At 40.9% G+C, this 22500-nt stretch overlaps 1 protein-coding gene and 1 long non-coding RNA gene across 2 annotated transcripts; one reads left to right on the top strand and one right to left on the bottom strand.

The window, feature by feature from the left end:
* The first annotated feature begins 2523 nt into the window (after positions 1-2523).
* LOC135099479 (putative nuclease HARBI1) lies at positions 2524-5333 on the top strand. The gene is made up of 2 exons (XM_064001834.1): positions 2524-3115; positions 4048-5333. The coding sequence occupies exons 1-2, from the start codon at positions 2687-2689 to the stop codon at positions 4846-4848; spliced, it is 1230 nt and encodes a 409-aa protein (XP_063857904.1). The 5' UTR covers positions 2524-2686; the 3' UTR covers positions 4849-5333.
* Positions 5334-16290: 10957 nt separating this feature from the next.
* Positions 16291-19680, bottom strand: LOC135099480 (uncharacterized). Its single transcript, XR_010267991.1, has 3 exons — positions 19217-19680; positions 17763-17927; positions 16291-17072 (listed from the first exon to the last, which is right to left on the bottom strand). It is a non-coding gene; the product is annotated as an uncharacterized LOC135099480 (long non-coding RNA).
* Between the last annotated feature and the right edge of the window lie 2820 nt (positions 19681-22500).

The raw sequence follows: 22500 nt of genomic DNA, 5'->3' as shown, positions 1-22500 counted from the left end.
GAAAGACACACACATAAATACAGACAACCAGAAAGACAGAATCAGACATACAGAAAGAGAGGCAGAGTGCATTTTCACACTTGTACACAACCCTTCACCTTTATTATCTACATCTTTTGCCTTTAGATCCGTGCAGCTTATCACAAATACCCTCGTTAGAGCCAGCAAATCTACATGAAATGTATTCTTCCTTAACGTTTCTTCGTGTATTTCCTAATCTTTTTTTTATTTTTTTTACGAGACTGACGTGAATAAAGAAAAGAGAAACACATCAATTTTCAATCCTGATTCAATATCAATTAACGAAGTTATTATTATTATTATTATTAAACCTAACGGAGAAGGCAGAGTGGGACGAGCGCAAGCGCTGTAAGTTGCCAGATGACAACCCCCACCCACCTTGACCGTAGAAAGAAGAAAGGAAAAGCAATTAGCACAATAGTAGGATGAAATCAGAGCAGGAGGAGAAAATAGGTTAAACAATTATAAAGAACGCCTCAACGAACTGAGAATTATTAAAACTCACAAAAAAATTCAACAAAAAAAATCAACAATTCTGACTTATTTAATATATGTCAGACAACACGAGTAAATGTAGTATAACTACTTAAAACTTGATGGTATAAAATCACAGGTATAGTTACATAATTTATCACAGGTATAGCTGCAAAAGCAACCAGAGTTTAATTGACTAGACTCTTCAAGATTTTGTTCGAAGCAGACTTGAATTTTTGCACATCACTCGCAGTGCATGTGCCCTCGTCAAGCATGTTCCAAAGTCTTACAGCACAAGGAACAAAGCTTCGCTGAAACTGACTGGTGTGACACCTAACCTGCTGTAAGCAGCGCGCATGTGAATTTGACGCAAGTCGAGTGTTTCTGGTGGGCACAAATGCATTTGGGATGGAGGCATTCAGCGGGTGAAGCTGGTTGGCATGGATCTTATATAGCATGCAGACACTGCTGACATTGCGTCGGTGACCAAGATCCCAAGCTGCTTCGCCACCACAGAGGAACCTAGCGGAGGAGACAACTCTGTCAATGAGACGGAGGTGGGACACAGCTGTGGAAGACCACACAGGAGCACAATACTCCAGCAGTGGAAGAATAAAACACCGGAAGCAGCTGGCAGAGATAGACTGGTCACCAAAAATCCGGTAAGCCTTCCTCACAACGCCAAGCTTTTGCGAGGCAGAACTGACAAGACGCCTGATGTGCCGTTCAAAAGACAGTTTTGAGTCGAATCTGACACCCAAAATATCAAGCTCATCACATACTGTCAGAGGCGCGCCATCAACAAGCAGAGGGCCGTGAAGGGGATTTAGCGTGCGAGAGCGTGAAATACACAAGCATTTTGATTTTGATGCATTCAGTTTCATGTTCCAGGTGCGACACCAGTCAGATATACGTCTGAGATCCTCATTCAGGGATGTACTAACATCAAGACGTGAATTCGGTGACTCAACAGTAGCAACAAGTGTCACATCATCTGCATATCCGTAAATAGGATTGCTAGTGATTTGTAGTAGATCGGAAGTGTAGACATTGAACAGCAGAGGTCCCAGTACGCTACCCTGGGGAACACCTGAGTGGACGCTGTACCAGTCACTGTAGCAACTATCAACGCACACACGGTGGGTGCGGTGGGTCAAAAATTGAGTCAAGATGGACAGTACCGGGCCACCGACACCAAAAGATTGCAGCTTCCTGAGAAGACCGGCATGGTTGACTCGGTCAAAAGCTGCAGAGAAATCAAGTTGGACTACCCTGGCTTCATGCCCACAGTCAAGAGCTTGCTGAATCTTATGAGAGATAGTGAGTAGCGCATCCGTAGTCCCTAGGTTCTTCCGATAAGCAAACTGATTAGCTGGTATCAAATGAGAGTGTTCAAGGTAACGAGAGAGACGACCAGAAATAACATGTTCAAAGATCTTAGAAAGTAACGGCGTGATAGAGATTGGTCTATAGTTGCTGGCATCAGATGATGGAGAGCCTTTAGGGATCGCTGTGATGTTCGCATTTCTCCAGCACATGGGGAAACTACCGGTCAGGATTAGGCGTCTGAAGACTGCACTCAGTTTGGGAGCAAGAACTGCAGCTGTTTCCTTCAGAAACATAGGAAACATCCCAAGTGGATCCGTGCCGCCATGGGAGTCGAGTGCTAAAAGTAGTCTCATGACTTCCTTAGACCTAAAAGCCAGTTTTGTCAAGACTGGCATGGCAGGAGGCAACTCGCTGGTGGGGGCTAGAGCTCGACAGAGCTTGGAGTCAAAGTGTTTCATCAGCAGATCAGCTTTGCCTTTTGGACTTGTGATCAGCTGTCCAGTATCAGAAAGCAGAGCAGGGAGAGATGGTCGCAAACCAAAGACAACTGACTTCAGCGTGGACCACCACTTGTGCGGGTCAGATGCAGTGGATAGTTTTTCTTTCGCAGAGGTAAAATATTCGCTCTCAGCAGTCCTGTAGACTGCCGCACAGGAAGCTCTGGCAACAGTGCACGCATCCCAAGTTTCACGTGTCCTTAATGGTGGCCATTCACGAGGAGATTTGATCGCTCAGAACTGACAGATATGGAATGCGGCAGATCAAATCTGTCGCTCTACCCGCCCACTAACGTAGGGACCATAGCTCATGCGTCCGCCGTCCAGTGGTCGGTCAGTGCCAGTGGTGATTGGAGTACTAAATCATGGATCCCGACAAACGTAAAGCATTTGCTGCATTGGTGATATGTGAAGCAATGAAACCAAAAAAACGAAAGAAATCATTTTGGGCAAAAGAATGGTATAAAAACAGAGACACATATTCCCATATAACACTTTTGAAAGAATTGAAGGAAAACAACCCAGATGATTACAAAAACTATTTAAGAATGTCGGACGATGTCTTTCAAGATTTACTTGTCGCCGTTACCCCTTTCATAGAGAAGAAAGACACAGTGATGAGAAAGGCAATAAGTCCCGAACAAAGACTGATAGCAACATTGAGATTCGTAGCTACTGGCAGGTCCTTGGAAGATCTGAAATATTCCACTGCTGTTTCTCCACAATGTCTGGGAGTCATCATACCTGAAACCTGCAGAGCTATATGGCATGCCCTGCGTGACAAATATATGAAGGTATGTACCAATTTATTATATAGAAACAACGTATTTTCCCATAGCTTTATTATAAAATGTAAATAAATAGAAAAATGTGCTAGGTATTCTACTAATGGTAGGTATTTACCATTAGTAAATGTCTGCTAATATATGTAACTAAAGATTTATATTGCTCATTATTCCTGAAACTTGAAACGCAGTATAGCATACAATGCTAGACAAAATAATCTAAGAAGGTATGTACCATTTTCTTACATAGAATCACAGTTATCTCTTCGATAGCTTCATTCTCCAATACTAATACAAACACAAATTACTAGGGTATTACTTAAGTTTCACATATTATGAAATGACGTATTGCTGATGGTGCTGCTGCTAGAACATGTTGGTGAGGGTATTGGTTGTGCACACGAAACGCCGTCACCTTGTGGATTCGCAGGATACACATTGGGGTCAGTGGTTGAATAATAACCAGTTTGATACGTAGGAGCACAATTAGACGAATTAAAGTAAACAGGCTGATACTGAGAAAGTTGATTCATTCGTCCATTAAATATTATTTGCGACATTTGTTGCTTAGCAATAGCACGTTGAATGTCATTCATTGCTCTAAGTTCTGTTGCAACGTTACGACCAAAGGTATCACATTCATCGTCGGGTTTAGTCAGAACTGCCAGAGCTTCTTCTACAAGGTTGCTAGTTGCTTTGCGCTTTGGCGCCCTCCGTACTGGCGGCTTGCATGCTGTGGATGAACGTGTACTGCTGCTCTGCTGTTCGGCTTCATCATCCTGCAAAAGAGAATATATATAAATATATCACTATATCGTTCATTCATCATTTCAACAATGCATGACTCGAAAAATGCTAGTTATCAGGACAAGCAATTAAAGATTTCAATCTATGAACCAATACGACCAAATCTAATATAAAATTATTTGTCTTTTCCCCAGTTTCCTTCAACGCAAGAGGAGTGGCTGGCTGTTGCAGCAGATTTCGAGGGCTACTGGAATTTCCCCAACTGCGGAGGCGCAATTGATGGCAAACATATAAGGATTACTTGTCCTTCAAAAGGCGGGTCATACTACTATAATTACAAAGGCTTCAATAGCCTAATATTAATGGCTATTGTGAACGCTAACTATGAATTTATTATGGTAGATGTTGGAAAGAATGGTAGAATGTCGGATAGTGGCGTTATTCAAACTACAACATTCTATCAGAAACTCCATCAAAAAGAGCTTAATTTGCCTACGACGGACATGACGAAAGAAGGCTTCAATTTCGTCTTTGTAGGGGACGATGCCTTTGCTTTGCATGAGCATTTGTTAAAACCATTCCCTCAGAAAGGCATGACTCCTCAGATGCGTATCTTCAATTATCGGGTATCCAGAGCTAGGCGTGTCGTGGAAAATGCATTCGGCATTTTAGCTAACCGCTTCCGCATTTTTCACACAGCAATTAATATGACGGCTGACAAAATAGAGGACGTCGTTATGGCTTGCTGCGTTTTACACAATTTATTGCGCATGAACAATAAAGCTGCTTATACACCTCCCGTTATGGTTGACCGAGAAGATATTGAGGGTGGAAACATAATACCAGGTGTTTGGAGAGAGGGAAATGCAGCACTTGTTCCTTTGCAAGTCGGCCAAAATCGCAATGTATCATCTGGCGCCAAAGAAAATAGGGATAAGTATGTTGCCTATTTTAACAGCACTGGCGCAGTACCATGGCAGAATAATATGGCATGATATATCTATGTCAATGATCTAAGCTATGTATTGTATTTAGCCTATTGAATATAAGCTTTGAGTTATGGAAATATTTTACATACCTTCTCTTCGACATCAGGCTGCCTAGTCTGAAAATCATCCTCTGGTGGCTGGGTATCTTGCACCGCATCATCAATACTGCAGAGTGATTCACGTGGTTCTTCATGATCACCAGTAAATTCAAGCAATTTGTAGTACCACAGTTTTGGCACGTATATGTCACTCGCACCAGCACCGGATTTTTTCGAACTTTGAACTTTAGCATGTTCTTTTCGGAAAGCATTTCTTAGGTTTGCTATTTTCTTTTTGACAAATTTTACATCACATTCATTATCTATCTTTCGGCACAAATCTACAAGACTCTGGTAGGCTACAACCCGCTTGTCACGATTGAGATAATCGGGGGATTTTACTTGCCACAAGCACGTATGTATTTTATAAAGTTCAATAAATTCTGTTACAAATTCTGTGTTTGTAAACTTAGCATTTCCTAACGAAACCATATTTAGTTTAGTGTAGCCTTAATTACACCACAGAAAACTGGTAAAGAGCACAAGCGATCGTACCCGCTGGCCGCTGGCACACACACTGAGCGATAACGTCTGCGAGGGGTAAGAACACAACAGATCCCGCCCGCTGCCAGACACACACTGAGAGATAAAATCTGCGAGGGGTAAAAACTTCAGACTGGATGGAAGATCAAACCGTACGATCTGATGTGTGAGATTTTATCCTTCGGAGACCACTGACGGGCAGATCTTTCGCATATTTGATCTGCCGCATTCCATATCTGTCAGTTCTGAGCGATCAAATCTCCTCGTGAATGGCCACCTTAAGTGTGACCACCTGCGATAAGCCGCTTGCTTAGTGTCTCTAGCAGTACGACAATCAATGTTGAACCAGGCCTTGTCGTTGGAGCGCAAACAAACTTTCTTTACAGGAACCCTCCGAGAGATAATACGCTTCAGTTCCTCATTCAATGCTGAGACAGGATCAGGGTTGCTCAAGACCGGTCCTAGACGAATACGAGAAACGTCTTCTCTGACAGAGCTCCAATTAACGCGCCCCTTCAAGAAGACCTCTTTGGTGACTGTGTATGCAGGAATATTTTGTCTCAAGTTAAGTTAAATACTAATCGCAGAGTGATCTGATGTGCCAAGAGTTGCCATAGTGGTTACCTTGACTGTCTCTGGTACGTCGGTAAAGACAAGATCAAGGCGATTGCCAGCCAGATGTGTTGGACCCACAACTAACTGAGAACATCCAGAGACATTCGCAAAATCAAGAGCAGCACGACCATGGGAGTCAGTTGGAGAAACTGATTCAAGCCATTCACGGTGATGGGCATTATAATCACCAGCAAAAACAAAGGCTGCCTTTCGGTCCTCATCTTGAATCATTGCCATTGCCATTAACAAGCAGTCAAAGATAGTATCGTCACTGTCAGGGTTTCGGTAAGAGCCAAGGATGTAAAAATTCTGGAGCTGCGCACATACACGAATGACGACAGTTTCATGACAGGTACACTCGTATTTCGTTTTCCGATAAGCTGAGAAGCCTTCGCGAATGTGAACCGACATGCCACGTCTCCTTTTACCACGTCTCCTTACAAACCAATGCACAATTCAAGCACATCTCCATTCAAACAGGTGTCGAAGGAGAAAAACTCACTCACTCACTCACTCACTCATACACCAACCCATCCATCCCGTCCCTCACTCATTCACTCATTCATTAACCCATCCATTCTTTCCCTAACTCACTCACTCACTCACTAACTCACTCGCCAGTCTATCCATCCCTTCCCTCACTCACTCATTCCCTCACTCACTCATTCACTCGCCAGTCCATCCATCCCTTCCCTAACTCACTCACTCACTCACTCATTCACTTGCCAGTCCATCCATCCCTTCCCTCACTCACTCATTCCCTCACTCACTCATTCACTCGCCAGTCCATCCATCCCTTCCCTCACTCACTCATTCCCTCACTCACTCACTCGCCAGTCCATCCATCCCTTCCCTCAATTATTCACTCAGTCACTCACTCGCCAGTCCATCCATCCCTTCCCTAACTCACTCATACACTCACTCACTCATTCACTAATCCATCCATACCTTCCCTCTCCGTTTACATAAAGAAGGCACAACCAACACGTGACTTTATCGCCAAGCTGAGCGCTATCGCCACCTCGCCTCTCACTCGCTCAATGACGGGACAATAAACAAGGGAAAAAGCGTAAAGTGACGGAAATTGCAGAGGAAATTACACTCATAACTCAGGGTTCACGATACTCAGCCCCGCATCAGACACACAGATACTCAGACGCACGCAGAGATAGGGAGGGGATATCACGAATGTGAAAGGAAAGGATAAGCAGGTGCAGCTCACTCGCTCACTCACGCTCTCTCTCTCTCTCTCTCTCTCTCTCTCTCTCTCTCTCTCTCTCTCTCTCTCTCTGGGTAGAAAGAAGAACGTAAGCAGGATCGTGAACCAAAAGTGTACAGTGTTTTTTTTTTTTCTATTATTCTTCTTCTCGAAGCGTTTTCAATAAGCGAATAATTTTGCACACGTGTGAAGGAAACGCTGTTTTATTTTCTCTTAAACAAATTCCAGTTGTTTTACTTGCTTTCCCCAGAGAGAGAGAGAGAGAGAGAGAGAGAGAGAGAGAGAGAGAGAGAGAGAGAGAGAGAGAGAGAGAGACTTATGGAGCTTGGTAGAACGAGAAAGGAGTATAATAAATAAGTCATCAATATAAGCGTAAGTTCAGAGAGTACTGCAACTAGAGAGAGAGAGAGAGAGAGAGAGAGAGAGAGAGAGAGAGAGAGAGAGAGAGAGAGAGAGAGAGTACAGAACTACATAGTTACTAGATCGACGGAAGCAGACTAATGGACCATAAAACACATTGAAAGACCGATAAGTAGCCCCATAAATTGTCACTCCCAGTCTTGCTCGCGCTCTCTCTCTCTCTCTCTCTCTCTCTCTCTCTCTCTCTCTCTCTCTTTCACGATTTCCTCATATAAGTACATCCGTGCGGTGGAACAAACACGCGAAGGAAAAGTGTCTCTGTGTCCCCGGAGTCGTGGTGGTGGAGGGCGAGGTTGTAAGGCGACACCTTAAGAATGCAAGAATCCACAAACCAGCAGTGTTATGAGGCGGCGGCGAGGCACCGCGTGGCATGGACGGCGGCAGTCGAGAGGGAGCACGGAGACATACATCCCTGGCTGCCCTCGTCATTGTGATTTCCTAGTGGGACTGGTGGTGCTGGTGGTGGTGGTGGTTGTAGTAGTACTTGTAGTAGTAGTAGTAGTAGTAGTAGTAGAAGTAGCAAGTAGTAGTAGTAGTAGTAGTAGAAGTAGCAAGTAGTAAAAGTAGCAAGTAGTAAAAGTAGCAAGTAGTAAAAGTAGCAAGTAGTAGTAGTAGTAGTAGTAGTAGTAGTAGTAGTAGTAGTAGTAGTAGTAGTAGTAGTAGTAGTAGTAGTAGCAGTAGTAGTAGTGGTAGTAGTAGTAGCATGAAGTATTAGTAGTAGCAGTAAATAATAGTAGTAGTAGCATCAAGTAGTAGTGTAGGATGACCAATGATAAACCGGGCAGGGCGTCTGAACTTTAATTCCCAAAGCGTTTCAAGCTGCAAGTGCCAGTTGGAATAATTTCCCCAGCAAACCACCTGGTGCTGACATGTGCCTCGTATCGTGAGCAGCTGGCAACGAAACACAACACAAAATATTTCAAGGAACACACTACAAGTGACAGACAGCTATCATGAATCACACAGAATGAAAACAATTGACCCTGAACTTCATCAAAGACATTCACAAAACAAAGTAACTTAGGCGGTACCTCCCGTCACTGGACACCCACATTGCATCCTAAACCTTCCCAGCTTGGAAGGACACCACAGGAACCTGGCGCACCCCGCACAACCCCTGGTAATTCACAATGTGTCGGGTCGCCGGCATTGCACCACCTACTCCCTGCACCGTAGCCACGTCACCACATAAATCCTGCACAGCTATGCACCGTATGGAGGCAATCCACACATTTTCCCAGAACCATACCCACATCTAACAACACACATAATAATCACAGTCAAATAGAGACATTTATAGTGCTTAACATACCTTCAAAGGCCAACACAGGGCCCAGGTGCACCCCACACAACCAACACCACCCTGGTGTTGACAGCCCTGGTCACGTCACCACTGGCCACCCAGAACGCACTTGATAACACCTCACTTCCCTATAATTATATACTAAGCCTCACCTAAGTAATATGCAAAAGGCACACAAAAATAAATATTCATAATATGATCTACAAATATACATACAAAAATGCATAAAACAAGAAAAACATGGCAATACACAGGACCGTCCCGAAACCCGGGCGAATACGAACAACCACGACTCCCGTCAGGTACTCAAGACATCGTGATTCATGACACAATACCCAATTATAAAACAAACGAATTTTCTCCTGAATGGTATATATATATTTTTTTCCTAATAAATTAAAGGCACCCGTACATATTCAAGATTACATCATATTTTGTGTTAACTTCATACGCACTGATCATATCACTCTCTCATATCAAAACATATAATTTTTGTTCTGGTCTGTATTAAAACTCCGTTGTCAGTTTCTGAAGGTGTACATGATCCATACAGCAGACAATTCTTATCATATTCTCACATGCATGTGTGTATATACCATTACGGGGAAATATTAAGAAGAATCGTGCAGCCCTCTCTCCTATTTTTTTTTTTTTTTTTCGGTTCGTGTCCCCTACAGTGAAGGGAAGCTGGTGGGAAGGCGGGGTTTTCGGTTCGTGTCCCCTACAGTGAAGGGAAGCTGGTGGGAAGGCGGGGTTTTCGGGTGTGGAAAGGTAATATAGAGCCAATTATCGCCTCTTACCACTAAAAATAAATAGGGAGCTGCACTACTGTTGCTGTTCATGTTGTTGTGATGGCCGCTGTGTTCTTGCTCTTGCTGCTACCATTCTAACTAAACTTAATTATACCTAATCTAACCTAACTAAACCGGTAAATATGAAATAGAGCAGCACCAGCAGCAGTAGCAGTAGTGCAGCTCCCTGTTTAGTTTTGGTGGTGAGAGGCGGTATTTGGCTCTATTTTAGCTTTTTCCGAAACCCCGCTTTTAGCTTTTAGCTTTTTCCGAAACCCCGCTTTCCCTCCAGCTACCCAACATTGTGAGGGGTGAGAGCACAAAAAAATAGGAAATAGGGCCGCACGACTCTTCTTAATATTTAGCCACATACGTACATGAGATGTCTTGTTGCAGCAATGTTAAAGAAATCGTAGGCACAAATACCTTAGCGGATCCAGTGGAGAACGTATAAGCTTACCCCAGTGAGACACTCCCTGTACAGGAGGGCAGCCAAACAGGAACTGCCGCTGGAAACTTGGAAAACCTCACTTTCATATGAAACAATCCATGAAACCTTGAACGAAGCCCCAAACAGATCGATACGCATATCTTCACTAACGGATTTCACACAACTTTCATCAAAGTAGCATGCAAGTATTTTTTTTTCACACTTAAAATTACATAAATCTCCCTGGAACTGTAGTGTTTTGTCTTCAGCTCATACTGCCTAGTAGCGACTCTGCCCGTCACACTGTCACTGGTGCGACTACAAAGGAGAGAAAATGACAGCTGGTCTCACACTCTCACACACACGCACACACACACGCATATCTGCTTCCTTCTGTGTGTGTGTGTGTGTGTGTGTGTGTAAGAGAGTTTGGCAGCTCTCTCCAAACTGATGGCGCTGCATACATCATGAAGTTGAGATAAAATAGAGGAGAGATGACAGGTATTGGCGGCAGTGCTGAGATGCTGGGAGGAAACACTCTAGCTGACAAACTGTTACTTCATGCACAGACAGTGATAGTGTCTGGCATGGAGGCATACATTCCTCACTCATTTTCTTGTCCTAAACCTTCTAAACCTTGGTTAAACACAGCTTATTCTCGTGCTATACATGATAGAGAGGTGGCCCACAAAAGGTACTTAAGCCTTCCATCACCAGAATCTCATGCACTTTATATTTCTGCCCGGAACCATGCCAAGTATGTTCTCCAACTAGCCAAAAACTCCTTCATTAACAGAAAGTGTCAAATTTTTTTAAGATCTAACTCCCCTCATGACTTCTGGCATCTAGCCAAAATATCTCCAATACTTTCCTTCTTCTTCTTCCCCTCCTCTATTTCAACCAGATGGCACCACTGCTATCACATCTATTTCTAAAGCTGAACTCTTTGCTCAAACCTTTGATAAAAACTCTACCTTGAACGATTCTGGGCTTGTTCCTCCCTCTCCTCCACCCTCTGACTACTTCATGCCACCTATTAAAATTCTTCGCAATGATGTTTTCCATGCCCTCGCTGACCTAAACCCTCGGAAGGCTTATGGACCTGATGGGGTCCCTCCTATTGTTCTCCGAAACTGTGCCTCCGTGCTTGCACCTTGCATAGTCAAACTCTTTCAGCTCTGTCTGTCAACATCTACCTTTCCTTCTTGCTGGAAGTTTGCCTACATTCAACCTGTTCCTAAAAAGGGTGACCGTTCTAATCCCTCAAACTACCGTCCTATTGCTTTAATTTCCTGCCTATGTAAAGTTTTTGAATCTATCATCAACAGGAAGATTCTTAAACATCTATCACTTCACAACCTTCTATCTGATCGCCAGTATGGGTTCCGTCAAGGCCGCTCTACTGGTGATCTTCTGGCTTTCCTTACTGAGTCTTGGTCATCCTCTTTTAGAGATTTTAGTGAAACTTTTGCTGTTGCCTTGGATATATCAAAAGCTTTTGGTAGAGTCTGGCACAAAGCTTTGATTTTCCAAACTACCCTCCTACGGCTTCTATCCTTCTCTCTGTAACTTCATCTCAAGTTTCCTTTCTGACCGTTCTATTGTTACTGTGGTAGACGGTCACTGTTCTTCTCCTAAATCTATTAACAGTGGTGTTCCTCAGGGTTCTGTCCTGTCACCCACTCTCTTCTTATTATTCATTAATGATCTTCTAAACCAAACTTCTTGTCCTATCCACTCCTACGCTGATGATACCACCCTGCACTTTTCCACGTCTTTTCATAGACGTCCAAGCCTTCAGGAGGTAAACATTTCACGCAAGGAAGCCACAGAACGCTTGACTTCTGATCTTTCTAAAATTTCTGATTGGGGCAGAGCAAACTTGGTATTGTTCAATGTCTCAAAAACTCAATTACTCCATCTATCAACTCGACACAATCTTCCGGACAGATATCCCTTCTTCTTCAATGACACTCAACTGTCCCCCTTTTCTACACTGAACATCCTCGGTCTGTCCTTTACTTATAATCTGAATTGGAAACTTCACATATCATCTCTAGCTAAAACAGCCTCTATGAAGTTAGGTGTTCTGAGACGTCTCCGCCAGTTTTTTCTCACCTCCCCAGCTGCTAACTCTGTACAAGGGCCTTATCCGTCCATGTATGGAGTATGCTTCACATGTCTGGGGGGTTCCACTCATACTGCTCTTCTAGACAGGGTGGAATCACCGCCGCAATGTTGCATCTCTAGCTGTCTTCTACTGCTATTTTCATGCTAACTGCTCTTCTGATCTTGCTAACTGCATGCCTCCCCTCCTTCCGCGGCCTCGCTGCACAAGACTTTGTTCTTTCTCTCACTCCTATTTTGTCCACCTCTCTAACGCAAGAGTTAACCAGTATTCTCAATCATTCATCCCTTTCTCTGGTAAACTTTGGAACTCCCTGCCTGCTTCTGTGTTTCCACCTTCCTATGACTTGAATTCCTTCAAGAGGGAGGTTTCAAGACACTTAGGGCCGTAGTTTTAGAAAATTTGAGGGCCCTTACATGAGAAATTCGTAGTTTTAAATACCGATTCCTTTGATGAACCCTTACTTGCCACACTGTAAACCCTTAATATTATTGGAAATGTAAGGGTTAGTGACAAGGGTGTGGTAAGCATGCCTTACATGCTACCCTATAATGAAATAACCGATAAAATCATATAATTATCTTACAGATATAATCAGAAACGAATTAGCAAGTATTTTACAGCCTCTTTCTTGCTATAGTAACCAACAATTTAACCGTGAGGCAATTTTAGTGACTTTTAGAAACAGTAAGGATACGATAAAGAAAAAGCGTCAACAAACCCATACTCTGCTCTGCGGCGTGGTCTTCTCAGCTGACTGGTAAGTACCATCACTTATTAGTTCTTTTAACAGTAAATACAACTTAATATGATTTGTAATGGATACTAAGGAAAAAAAGGAAATAAAGTGGAGATAAAACAACTAATTTCGAGGTACTGATAACTAATTTATGTATCAAATGTGATGCATTTTCATTTCGAGATACTTTTCAATTCCGGGAACTTTATAATATATATATATATATATATATATATATATATATATATATATATATATATATATATATATATATATATATATATATATATATATATATATATATATATATATATATATATATATATATATATATATATATATATATATATATATATATATATATATATATATATATATATATATAAAGCAAACACATACGTGACCACAATTCACTATCTCAAAAGAAATAAATAAATAAAAAGCATCATATTCCACCCAGATAAAAAATAGTCAATGCCTTGGAACCGTATTTATATAACAACTTAACCTAATGTAACTTAAGCGAACGTGAAATAGCTTTATTACCAAGTGAAATCAGCATATCGCCCTCCATATTCTCCAAGAATTTTCAACCTGTCTAATGTTATTTTATGTGGTTTCTTATTGTCTGTCTTTATTCATTATAGATTTAACATGGAGAATGGTCATCAGTGGCTTCAGTTGCGAAATATGCGGAGGATGGAGGAGATGGTCAGAGTGAGGCTGAGAAGAGTGAGGCTAAGAAAAGTCATTCGGGATCGCAGCAATCCATTTGAAGACCTTGCTGAGGAAGAATTCCTCCAACGATTCAGACTGACCAAGGAGTGTGTGCTCTGTTGCAAAACGTCAGAGGACACCTTCCCATTGCTGCAGATGCAAGAGGTAGGTACCAGATGTGGAGTACATGTCATTGGTTTCCTGGTGGATGGGATCACTCTTCCAAGTTTGATATCAATGCAGTAGCTGGTACATATAAAATCCATTATTACTGGCAGAAGAGCCTGTCAAATGATATTCATTATTTTGTCAGGCCATACTTATCATTTACACACTTTTAACAATATACATTATTTAGTAACACTACATGTAATATAGTAGAATATGCATATTCATTTTTTTTTTTTTTCATAAAAAATGGATGGTCCAGGATGCTTCTTTTTCTCTTCTGCGATACAGCATATATTCAAAGAATGTTTTGTGGTATACAGTTCAATAAAGTGCTATGGTGTTTAGTTTTATCTCAAAGCATAATGAACATAGAGAGACAGCTGTATTACATAATTGCCCTTTCATTTCCCATCAGGTTACCCAATACCACAGCATCTGCAACTCCTTATAACACTGAGATGTATGGCCACTGGTGGACACCAACTTACAATCAGTGACTGCTACCAAGTCTCTCAGACAAGTATTAGCAGGTGTATCAGGACAGTGACGCCCATTATTGCTCAGATGGCAAAGGACTATGTGAAGATGCCAACAGGTATGAATGCAATAAGAGTAATGGAAGGGTTTTTGGAGATTGCCAGAATGCCAGGAATTGTTGGTGCTATCGACTGCACAATCCACATTCACATTCTGCGACCAGCTTGTGAGAATCCAGAACTGTACCACAATAGAAAAGGTATCTTCTCCCTTAACTGTCAAGCTGTATGTGGACCAGATTTAACTTTTTTTAATATTGTTGCGAGATGGTGGGGTAGTGCCCATGACAGCAACATTTTTAACAACAGTTTGTTACGGCATGAATTTGAGCAAGGCATGCACAAGGGTAAGTTGTTAGGGGACATGGGTTACCCTTGCCGTAGTTATCTGTTTACTCCACTAATGAATCCCAGCAACCAAAGTGAAACAGCGTATAATAAGGCACACATTAAAACAAGAAATAAAATAGAATGTGCATTTGGTGTCTTAAAAAGATGCTTTAGTTGCTTGGGCAAGCGTCTTTACACGGCTTTAGACACCACAAAAAAACATTATTGTAGCAGCAGTTGTGCTACATATTTTTGCAATTCAGAGTAATGTGCCTCTCCCAAATCATCATCTTGAATCAGACGATGCAGATTCGGATGATTCAAATGCAGATGATCATGGTGTTGACCCAGAAACAGCCATTGCTAACAATAATGCAGCACAACAAGCTGAAAGGGCTAGATATATCAGAACATACTTCTGATAACAGGATGGTTTGATTCTGCCACTCAAATATGGTATCTCCTCCATACTCTTGTATTAACCTCTTTCATTACTCCATCCATGTATCTGGTAAACACCCAAGCGGACAGACATCCTTATCTCACACATGCCACACTACCAAATATTACACCAGGTATTCAAGAGCATTCCCTCTAAACTATATGTGTACATATAACTGATTATAAGTGTTATCCAAAATAGTATTCAAATATGTACGAATCTAAGGTATTTTTGCTATTTCTTTTTTTTTATGTGAACTGTTACTCAGAAAAATGTACTTGTAATTCCCATTTCTTACCTTGATGAGTTTGATTTTACTTTGTATACAATATGACTATAAACACTTTGTTATGAAAATACACTAGTTGCTATACAGTTATGGTAAATGACAACACTAAGTAAAAGATATTTTTCTCAAAAATATAATCACATATTTTATCACCATCGAATAGAGTAATCATATTTTACTGCAACAGAAAAGGAAAAATCAATTATATACTGTAGTTTTAGTGTGTGTGTGTGTGTGTGTGTTGTGTGTGTGTGTGTGTAGTAATAAAACTTCAGTGTTTAACTGTATAGTAATTTATTATCCAATGTAAATAAATATACATATTGAGAAAAAAACAAGATTTTAATGATCTTTACCTCTATTTATAAATCACAGTCATATATCACATGAATATGTCTTATTGAAAAAATGCTTTAATGATCACATCACTAATGAAGCACAGAGATTATCTAAGTGTTTGTACTAAATTGTGGGTGTAAAAAAGGAGACTAGTTATTAATGGCCATTGCCCTTATATAGTAATTATATAATAAATCAGTCCTATATCACATGAGTACATGAATCCATGTAGTATTTCAAAAAAATATAATGATGATACCTCTCAAACAAAGCACTGAGATTACTATATATATATATATATATATATATATATATATATATATATATATATATATATATATATATATATATATATATATATATATATACATATATATATATATATATATAAGTGTTTGTACTAAACTGGGTGAGTAAAGAAACTTTGGATCTTGATCTTACAGCAACACCGCAAAACAAATTTATGCCTGATCATTTCTAGAATTGTCCAAGAAATCTACAAATGCACCTGCATCTGCACGCACATCTTCCAGTGTGTCTCCAACTCTTGAATGTATAGAAGACATAATTTTCATTGCTTGGCATAAACAGTCCCCTTCAATCTTTTTATTTTCTAAGTTTTGTTTATGAATTTGCATCACTATTTCATGTTCTTCCTTTTGAAACTTTGACAACATTTCATAGGACTCTCTGCCAACACTGTCTTCCACTTGCCTTTTCTTTGCTTTAAACTTTTTCCCACTCACTTTTCCTCTCGCACTGGAAGACTGTATTGGTGACAATTCACTTGGAAAGGTAACTGGTACCGATGCCAAAACAGAGGTGGAAGGAAGAGGTGTGCTACAAATTGAAGCTACTGTTGCAAATTGAAGCTACTGTACATCAACAGAGGTTGAAGGAAGTGGTGTACAGTGGTTGGAGGAGCTTGAGGATGACACTACAGTTCCATGAACATCCTTAGAAGTTAAAGAAAGAGGTGTGCGGTGGATGGCAGGACTGTAGAGCAAAGCTGCAGTTCCCGATGACTCAACAAAAGAGGTGCAAGCAGCAGGTGCACTATCATTTCCTCTGGCAGGCATGAGCGAAATAGGCACTGAGCGTGCTGTGGATGGCTGTTCAGTCATGGCCATCGGCTCATCCAACTGCTCTCCCTTCTCATTAATAACAACGACAGTGACATCTGTGAACAAACAAATAACATTAATGAAAGTAACAGTATGGTTGTTTACAGTATAGTGTTTAAGTATATGAATGGATTGCCTCTTCCATTGAACGAGTAATATAGTTACAAGGTACATAATAATGTTCAACCCTCTCTAAGCAAGATGAACTTAAATTGGTTTCTGGTCAATACAGATTTTCTAAGGCCTTGACAGATCTATTACAAGCCAGAAATTTCTGCTTTATCTGGAATTTGTCAAGTCTGGGTGGGTCTTCTGTCAGACAGATTCCATGTAAACCAAAGTAGGTCCGTCATATCAGGGTATTTTCTGTGCATGCACACCATTTTTTCAAGGAAGCTCTTAAGGCAAGTTTACATGAAAACACCAATTTTGTCTACAGAATAGTTGGTCTCTATGCTACAAAACAGTTTAGAGTCGTCTGAGTATGCTGCATGACCATGTGGTGAAATATTTTGCTGGATTAAGCCAAACCAAAGAGTCCCATGATATTAATCAAGTATAGATGAAAACTGGGTTAAGAACAAGAAAATTATTGGAACCACTGCTCCAAAGTGATGAATAATTTGCAAAAAATAAGGATGGCATCAGAAATATTTGCAAGTCTGAATATACTAGAACTCAATATCACATTTAAGAACAGAAATGTGATATGTAAAACAGAAAATTTATTACTTAATGGAACCAACCTGTTGGCCATGTCACTGTCACTGTGGTTTGGGTCCGGTTCTAGCTCGTCTGCGATGAGAGCAAGGATTTTCTCCAATACAGGGTCTGGCTTGACAACTGGACTTAGAGGACCACCTCCTGTTCAACACAGTTTTTTCCTCTGGTCACTAACAAACTTCTTGGCCCTGAAATTATTTCACATCATTAGGCATAAAAAAGTTACATATTTTCATTTAATTTTCCTGCACTGCACAGTACAAGAAAGATACCATACCATAATTTCATATTGATAAATTATCATCTATAAAAGCTACATAAACAAAAATTAAAGAAATATTGTAGCCTAATTGCTGTTGTTCTTATGAAGAATGGTAAGAACTAATAAATTTCAGGATAAAACTATAGAATAACACTTCCTCTCTAATCATTAAAAAACAATGAAAGATTATAGAAACATTACTGGTCAGCATTGTCTGTGATGTTTTAAAGTGGGGAGCACTTGTTGTGAGGTTTGGTCAGCTTTGGATAGGATGGGATAGGTTTGATTAGATTAGGTTAGGTTAGGTTAGGTTAGGCTAGGCTAGGCTAGGTTAGGTTTGGTTAGATTATGTTAGGTAAATAAGTCACAGACAAACCTAACCTAATTCAATCTGATATAACCTAATCTAAACTAAAATAAAGTAACCTAACCAAACTTATCCTGTCCTATATGGCTTATGTGAGGTTAGGTTAGGTTACTTAAGTTTAAATTAGATTAGGTAACACTCACAGACCAACCTAACCAAACTTAATCAAGCCTAACTTAATTCAATGTTATGTAACCTCACAAGAGCTGTCCACCCTCACAACATCACAGACATGTTATATTATAATTATATATTGGGTACTCTAGCTCCTTGCATGGTTCTCTTAGGGTTTGGAGAGGTGCTAATACTATAGTTTCACAAAATAATCAAATGCATATTTCTAAGAAAACTTTAAATCATTCATGCAAAGTACTAGGGTAAAGGCAATTAGAGACTTAATATTCTGTCTGTCAGGAGAGGGTAGTTGAGATAAGGAAGCAACTGGAGGATTCAATTGAGATGGAGAAAGTGGAGTGACATTATATTATTTTTAATGGTGACTTTTACCTGTCTACAGAACAGTAGGTTGACTTTTTTACCACACACATTTCCCTTGACTTCTAAACCCTGTCCTTCTTAGAAACAATCTTAGATGGGTAGATTGTAAAATTCTTAATGTTTTACAAAGGTACTCATTAATAAACTACAACAAGAACAATTATTATTATGTACCAATTACCCAACAGAAATCCTCTTTACCGGTAAGTGGTAACTAACAGTAACATTAATTTAACCTGATAACACTGACATTTAACTAATTTTTCATCTCATAATTACTTTCTACCGTAGGAGTGTGGAAAAGTAAACTTGCTAATTACCAAACGACATTTTAAAACCAACATACTAACCTTGATCTCATGTTTTCCTAAATCTTCTTAATCTGTTTTACAGTCCTCTGCGGCCCCAGACCACTGGCAGCAAGAGAGTTCGTGATCTCCTCCCATACTCTTGCCTTGACCGGTATAATGCGGGCGTTGGTCACGGTTGGTGGCTTTGCTGAGGAGAACACCTCTTCTTTCATTGATTAAGTCTAATAGAAGTATCCTCTCCTCTTCTCCCATGTGCTGCATTCGTTCACTTCGCAACATTTTTGCAAGAGAACATAAAGTTCATTCATCTGCAGCGGGTTGGGAGATGTTCGATTTGTCACTGCGACTTGGCTATGTAACATGTTCGTATAATATTCAAACAACCTACTATTTTATGTGTACATGATACTATATCACATATTTTATGCTAGTATATATGTTTTGATGAAAAATTAGCTGAAAATTCTCCGCAATAAACAATAAAAAATGAACAAGTCGACATATCCGAACACAACCAAACTTTCAGAAATGCCACTCTATGCGCATACATAAACAGAGCGACCACACAACCTTTCAAGGGCTGCCAACTGTGAAAGTAAGGGAGCGGGTGGTTGAGTGAGTGTTTAACGCTAAGGCAAATTTGACTTCACTCACGTTAGGGTTAGTGAGAGTGCGAGGGTTAAGGGACCATTTGAGTGTTGTTTTAAGCTATTTTAAGCTATCAGTTTTTGACCACTGCTTTGACCCTTTTATGGGACTGGCATTTCAGTGGGCATTTTTTTTTTATTGGATTTTTGTTGCCCTTGGTCAGTGTCCTTTCTACATAAAAAAAAAAAAAAGACAAAGCCACACGCCTTGCACAGGTACCCTTGGATGACTACTCTCACTTCTCAAGGAAAAGGTTAAGCTCCTATCAACCGTTTAAGATCAGCCATATACTCGTATCTCAACTGATACTAGAATCACAAACACTGAAGACCTGTGTACAGTCAGCTCTTTCAATTAGCACAATTCACAAGGTCAAAAAGGGTAACACTTCCTCTAACCGCATGAGACCAGCTGCTTCAGCCAGTATATTCAGACACATTGGCATCAGAAGGCAATATTCCCTCTACCAACAAGCGGTACAACAAGTTTCTGTTATTAGCACACAAAGCTTCACTGGATGCACATGGGTTAGATACTCTTGCATTACCCAGCCGCACTCCTTCCACCAGCAGAAGGTGATACCACAGTTCCACAGTTAAGTACATAAAGCTTGACTGGCACTAAATGCTTAGATACACTGTCATTGCGCTACCAAGCTACACTCCCTCCATCACAACAGTACAAGGTGCCACCACAGTTCCTACCATCAGTGCAAGACGCTCTCCCTGGCTTACCTTGTCGCTCACCTTAGTATCGAGGTGGTTGCCGTCTTTGTAGGTGAATCAAACCTTGGAGTCGTTGCAATGGGTGAATGTGTAGGCCTTCACCCAATGTTTGCGGTCCGTGTCCCCTCGGCCTCGCGTCACCACACCGGTCATCAAGTGTGGCGGTCCCAAGTCCCACTGAAGTCACTGGTGTTTTGCAAGGGATGGAGAGAGCAGATTAAGTCTCGATTATAGTTGAGAATGCTGGCAAGGGTTACAGCCCACGGGATTTGGGAGAAAGGTTGTTGATAAGGTAGGTAAGAATAAAAGAACATAGTAAGATACAAGCAAGAACACAAGGGAAACAGCAAGAAGCCAGGAGGCACACACTTGGCAGTCCTCACACAAAGCATACCTACAGTAAGTAAGTGCACCTATCATTCCTATCCATAAATTTGTCTAGTCTCTTAAAAGCTTCCTATTAATTTTGGTTACTGAGTCACATCATTGTTACTTCTTTGAGGATGAGATGCGTTTTTCTCTTTTCTTTGTTTCTACAGTGTGTGTGTGTGTGTGTGTGTGTGTGTGTGTGTGTGTGAAATTCATCTACAGCCTTCAGAATCCCGTGCTAAGTTCATGATTACCTTCCCGCAGAGAGCTTAGCAAGTGTCTTTACTTACCATCCTTCCTGCGAGCACACCAAGCGCGATGGGAGTTAGGCGCCGCGTCCTCCCTGGGCTGGCACGATTTGCTGCGGCGCCAAGGCTTGTGGCAGCTAGCGGTGAGCTGCACGTCCACGCCCTCACTGATCATTGTTTTGCACTCTGCGACACGAAAGCAAAACACGCTTAGTTGACTGATTACATGATATTGCGTAGTGCTGCGACAATATGAGAGAGAGAGAGAGAGAGAGAGAGAGAGAGAGAGAGAGAGAGAGAGAGAGAGAGAGAGAGAGAGAGAGAAAGGCGGGGAATGGACACATTCTGCCTTAATCCTTAATCTATAAGCGATAACTTAAGTTTTTCTCCCATTGTGTGTGTGTGTGTGTGTGTGTGTGTGTGTGTGTGTGTGTGTGTGTGTGTGTGTGTGTGTGTGTGTGTTTCATTTTTTACTGATCATGAATTAATAAATTTTATGATACTATACTTCATTCCGTCCGTTTTAATCTCTCTCTCTCTCTCTCTCTCTCTCTCTCTCTCTCTCTCTCTCTCTCTCTCTCTCTCTCTCTCTCTCTCTCTCTCTCTCTCTCTCTCTCTCTAAGTGGCAAGTAATGTGCCTGCGCAGATACTACGTGATCAAATCTTACGCTACCTTTCTTTCCAGATCTCCATCCCTCTCAGAAAGAATAAGATGAGAATCACATTTATTTAAAGCACAAGGAAACAATTGGTTGGAGCAAATTTAAGCCGTGACCAAGAGGCAGCTCAGTTGTTCGGTGAAAGTTGTTTTAAGCTTCAGTCAACAAGTTGACCTCCACCATGTGCCCTTTACTTATATTGTTGTTTATTTCCTTATATCAACAAATACTCGTAAATATGGAATGTCCTGCTCTCGCAAGCTGTAACAAAGCACCCCATCGCTGCTGAGTTCCCGTGACGCGTGTCTTGTCTACGACCATTTGTGATGGCATTATGAATCTTGCCTGTATGTGCAAGGAATTAGTACAAAGATGGATGTAGTCTGGTAATGGTGAAATGCTGTCTACAGAATATAGTTATGTGGAGTTCGGATATATTTTCTTTGACTTGGTGAGTGGTAGATCTGTAAACTGGAATAACTCATTATCACTCAAGCAATAGACAGATGCATTGGTTATCACCAGTGAATATCAGTTAATTATATCTATGAAAATATACAAAAAATAGGAGCTTCGGAAACGACACTGCAGAATTAGATGCAGAATGTCGTTCAGAAAGTCTCCCCAGGAGCAGCGCAGTCGGCGCGTCTCAGCATACACACAAGAAGAACCCA

This window comes from Scylla paramamosain, unplaced genomic scaffold (assembly GCF_035594125.1).
Source record: "Scylla paramamosain isolate STU-SP2022 unplaced genomic scaffold, ASM3559412v1 Contig131, whole genome shotgun sequence".
NCBI lineage: Eukaryota > Metazoa > Arthropoda > Malacostraca > Decapoda > Portunidae > Scylla > Scylla paramamosain.
Note: the sequence above shows the minus strand (reverse complement) of the source record. Positions and strands in the feature narration are given on the sequence as shown.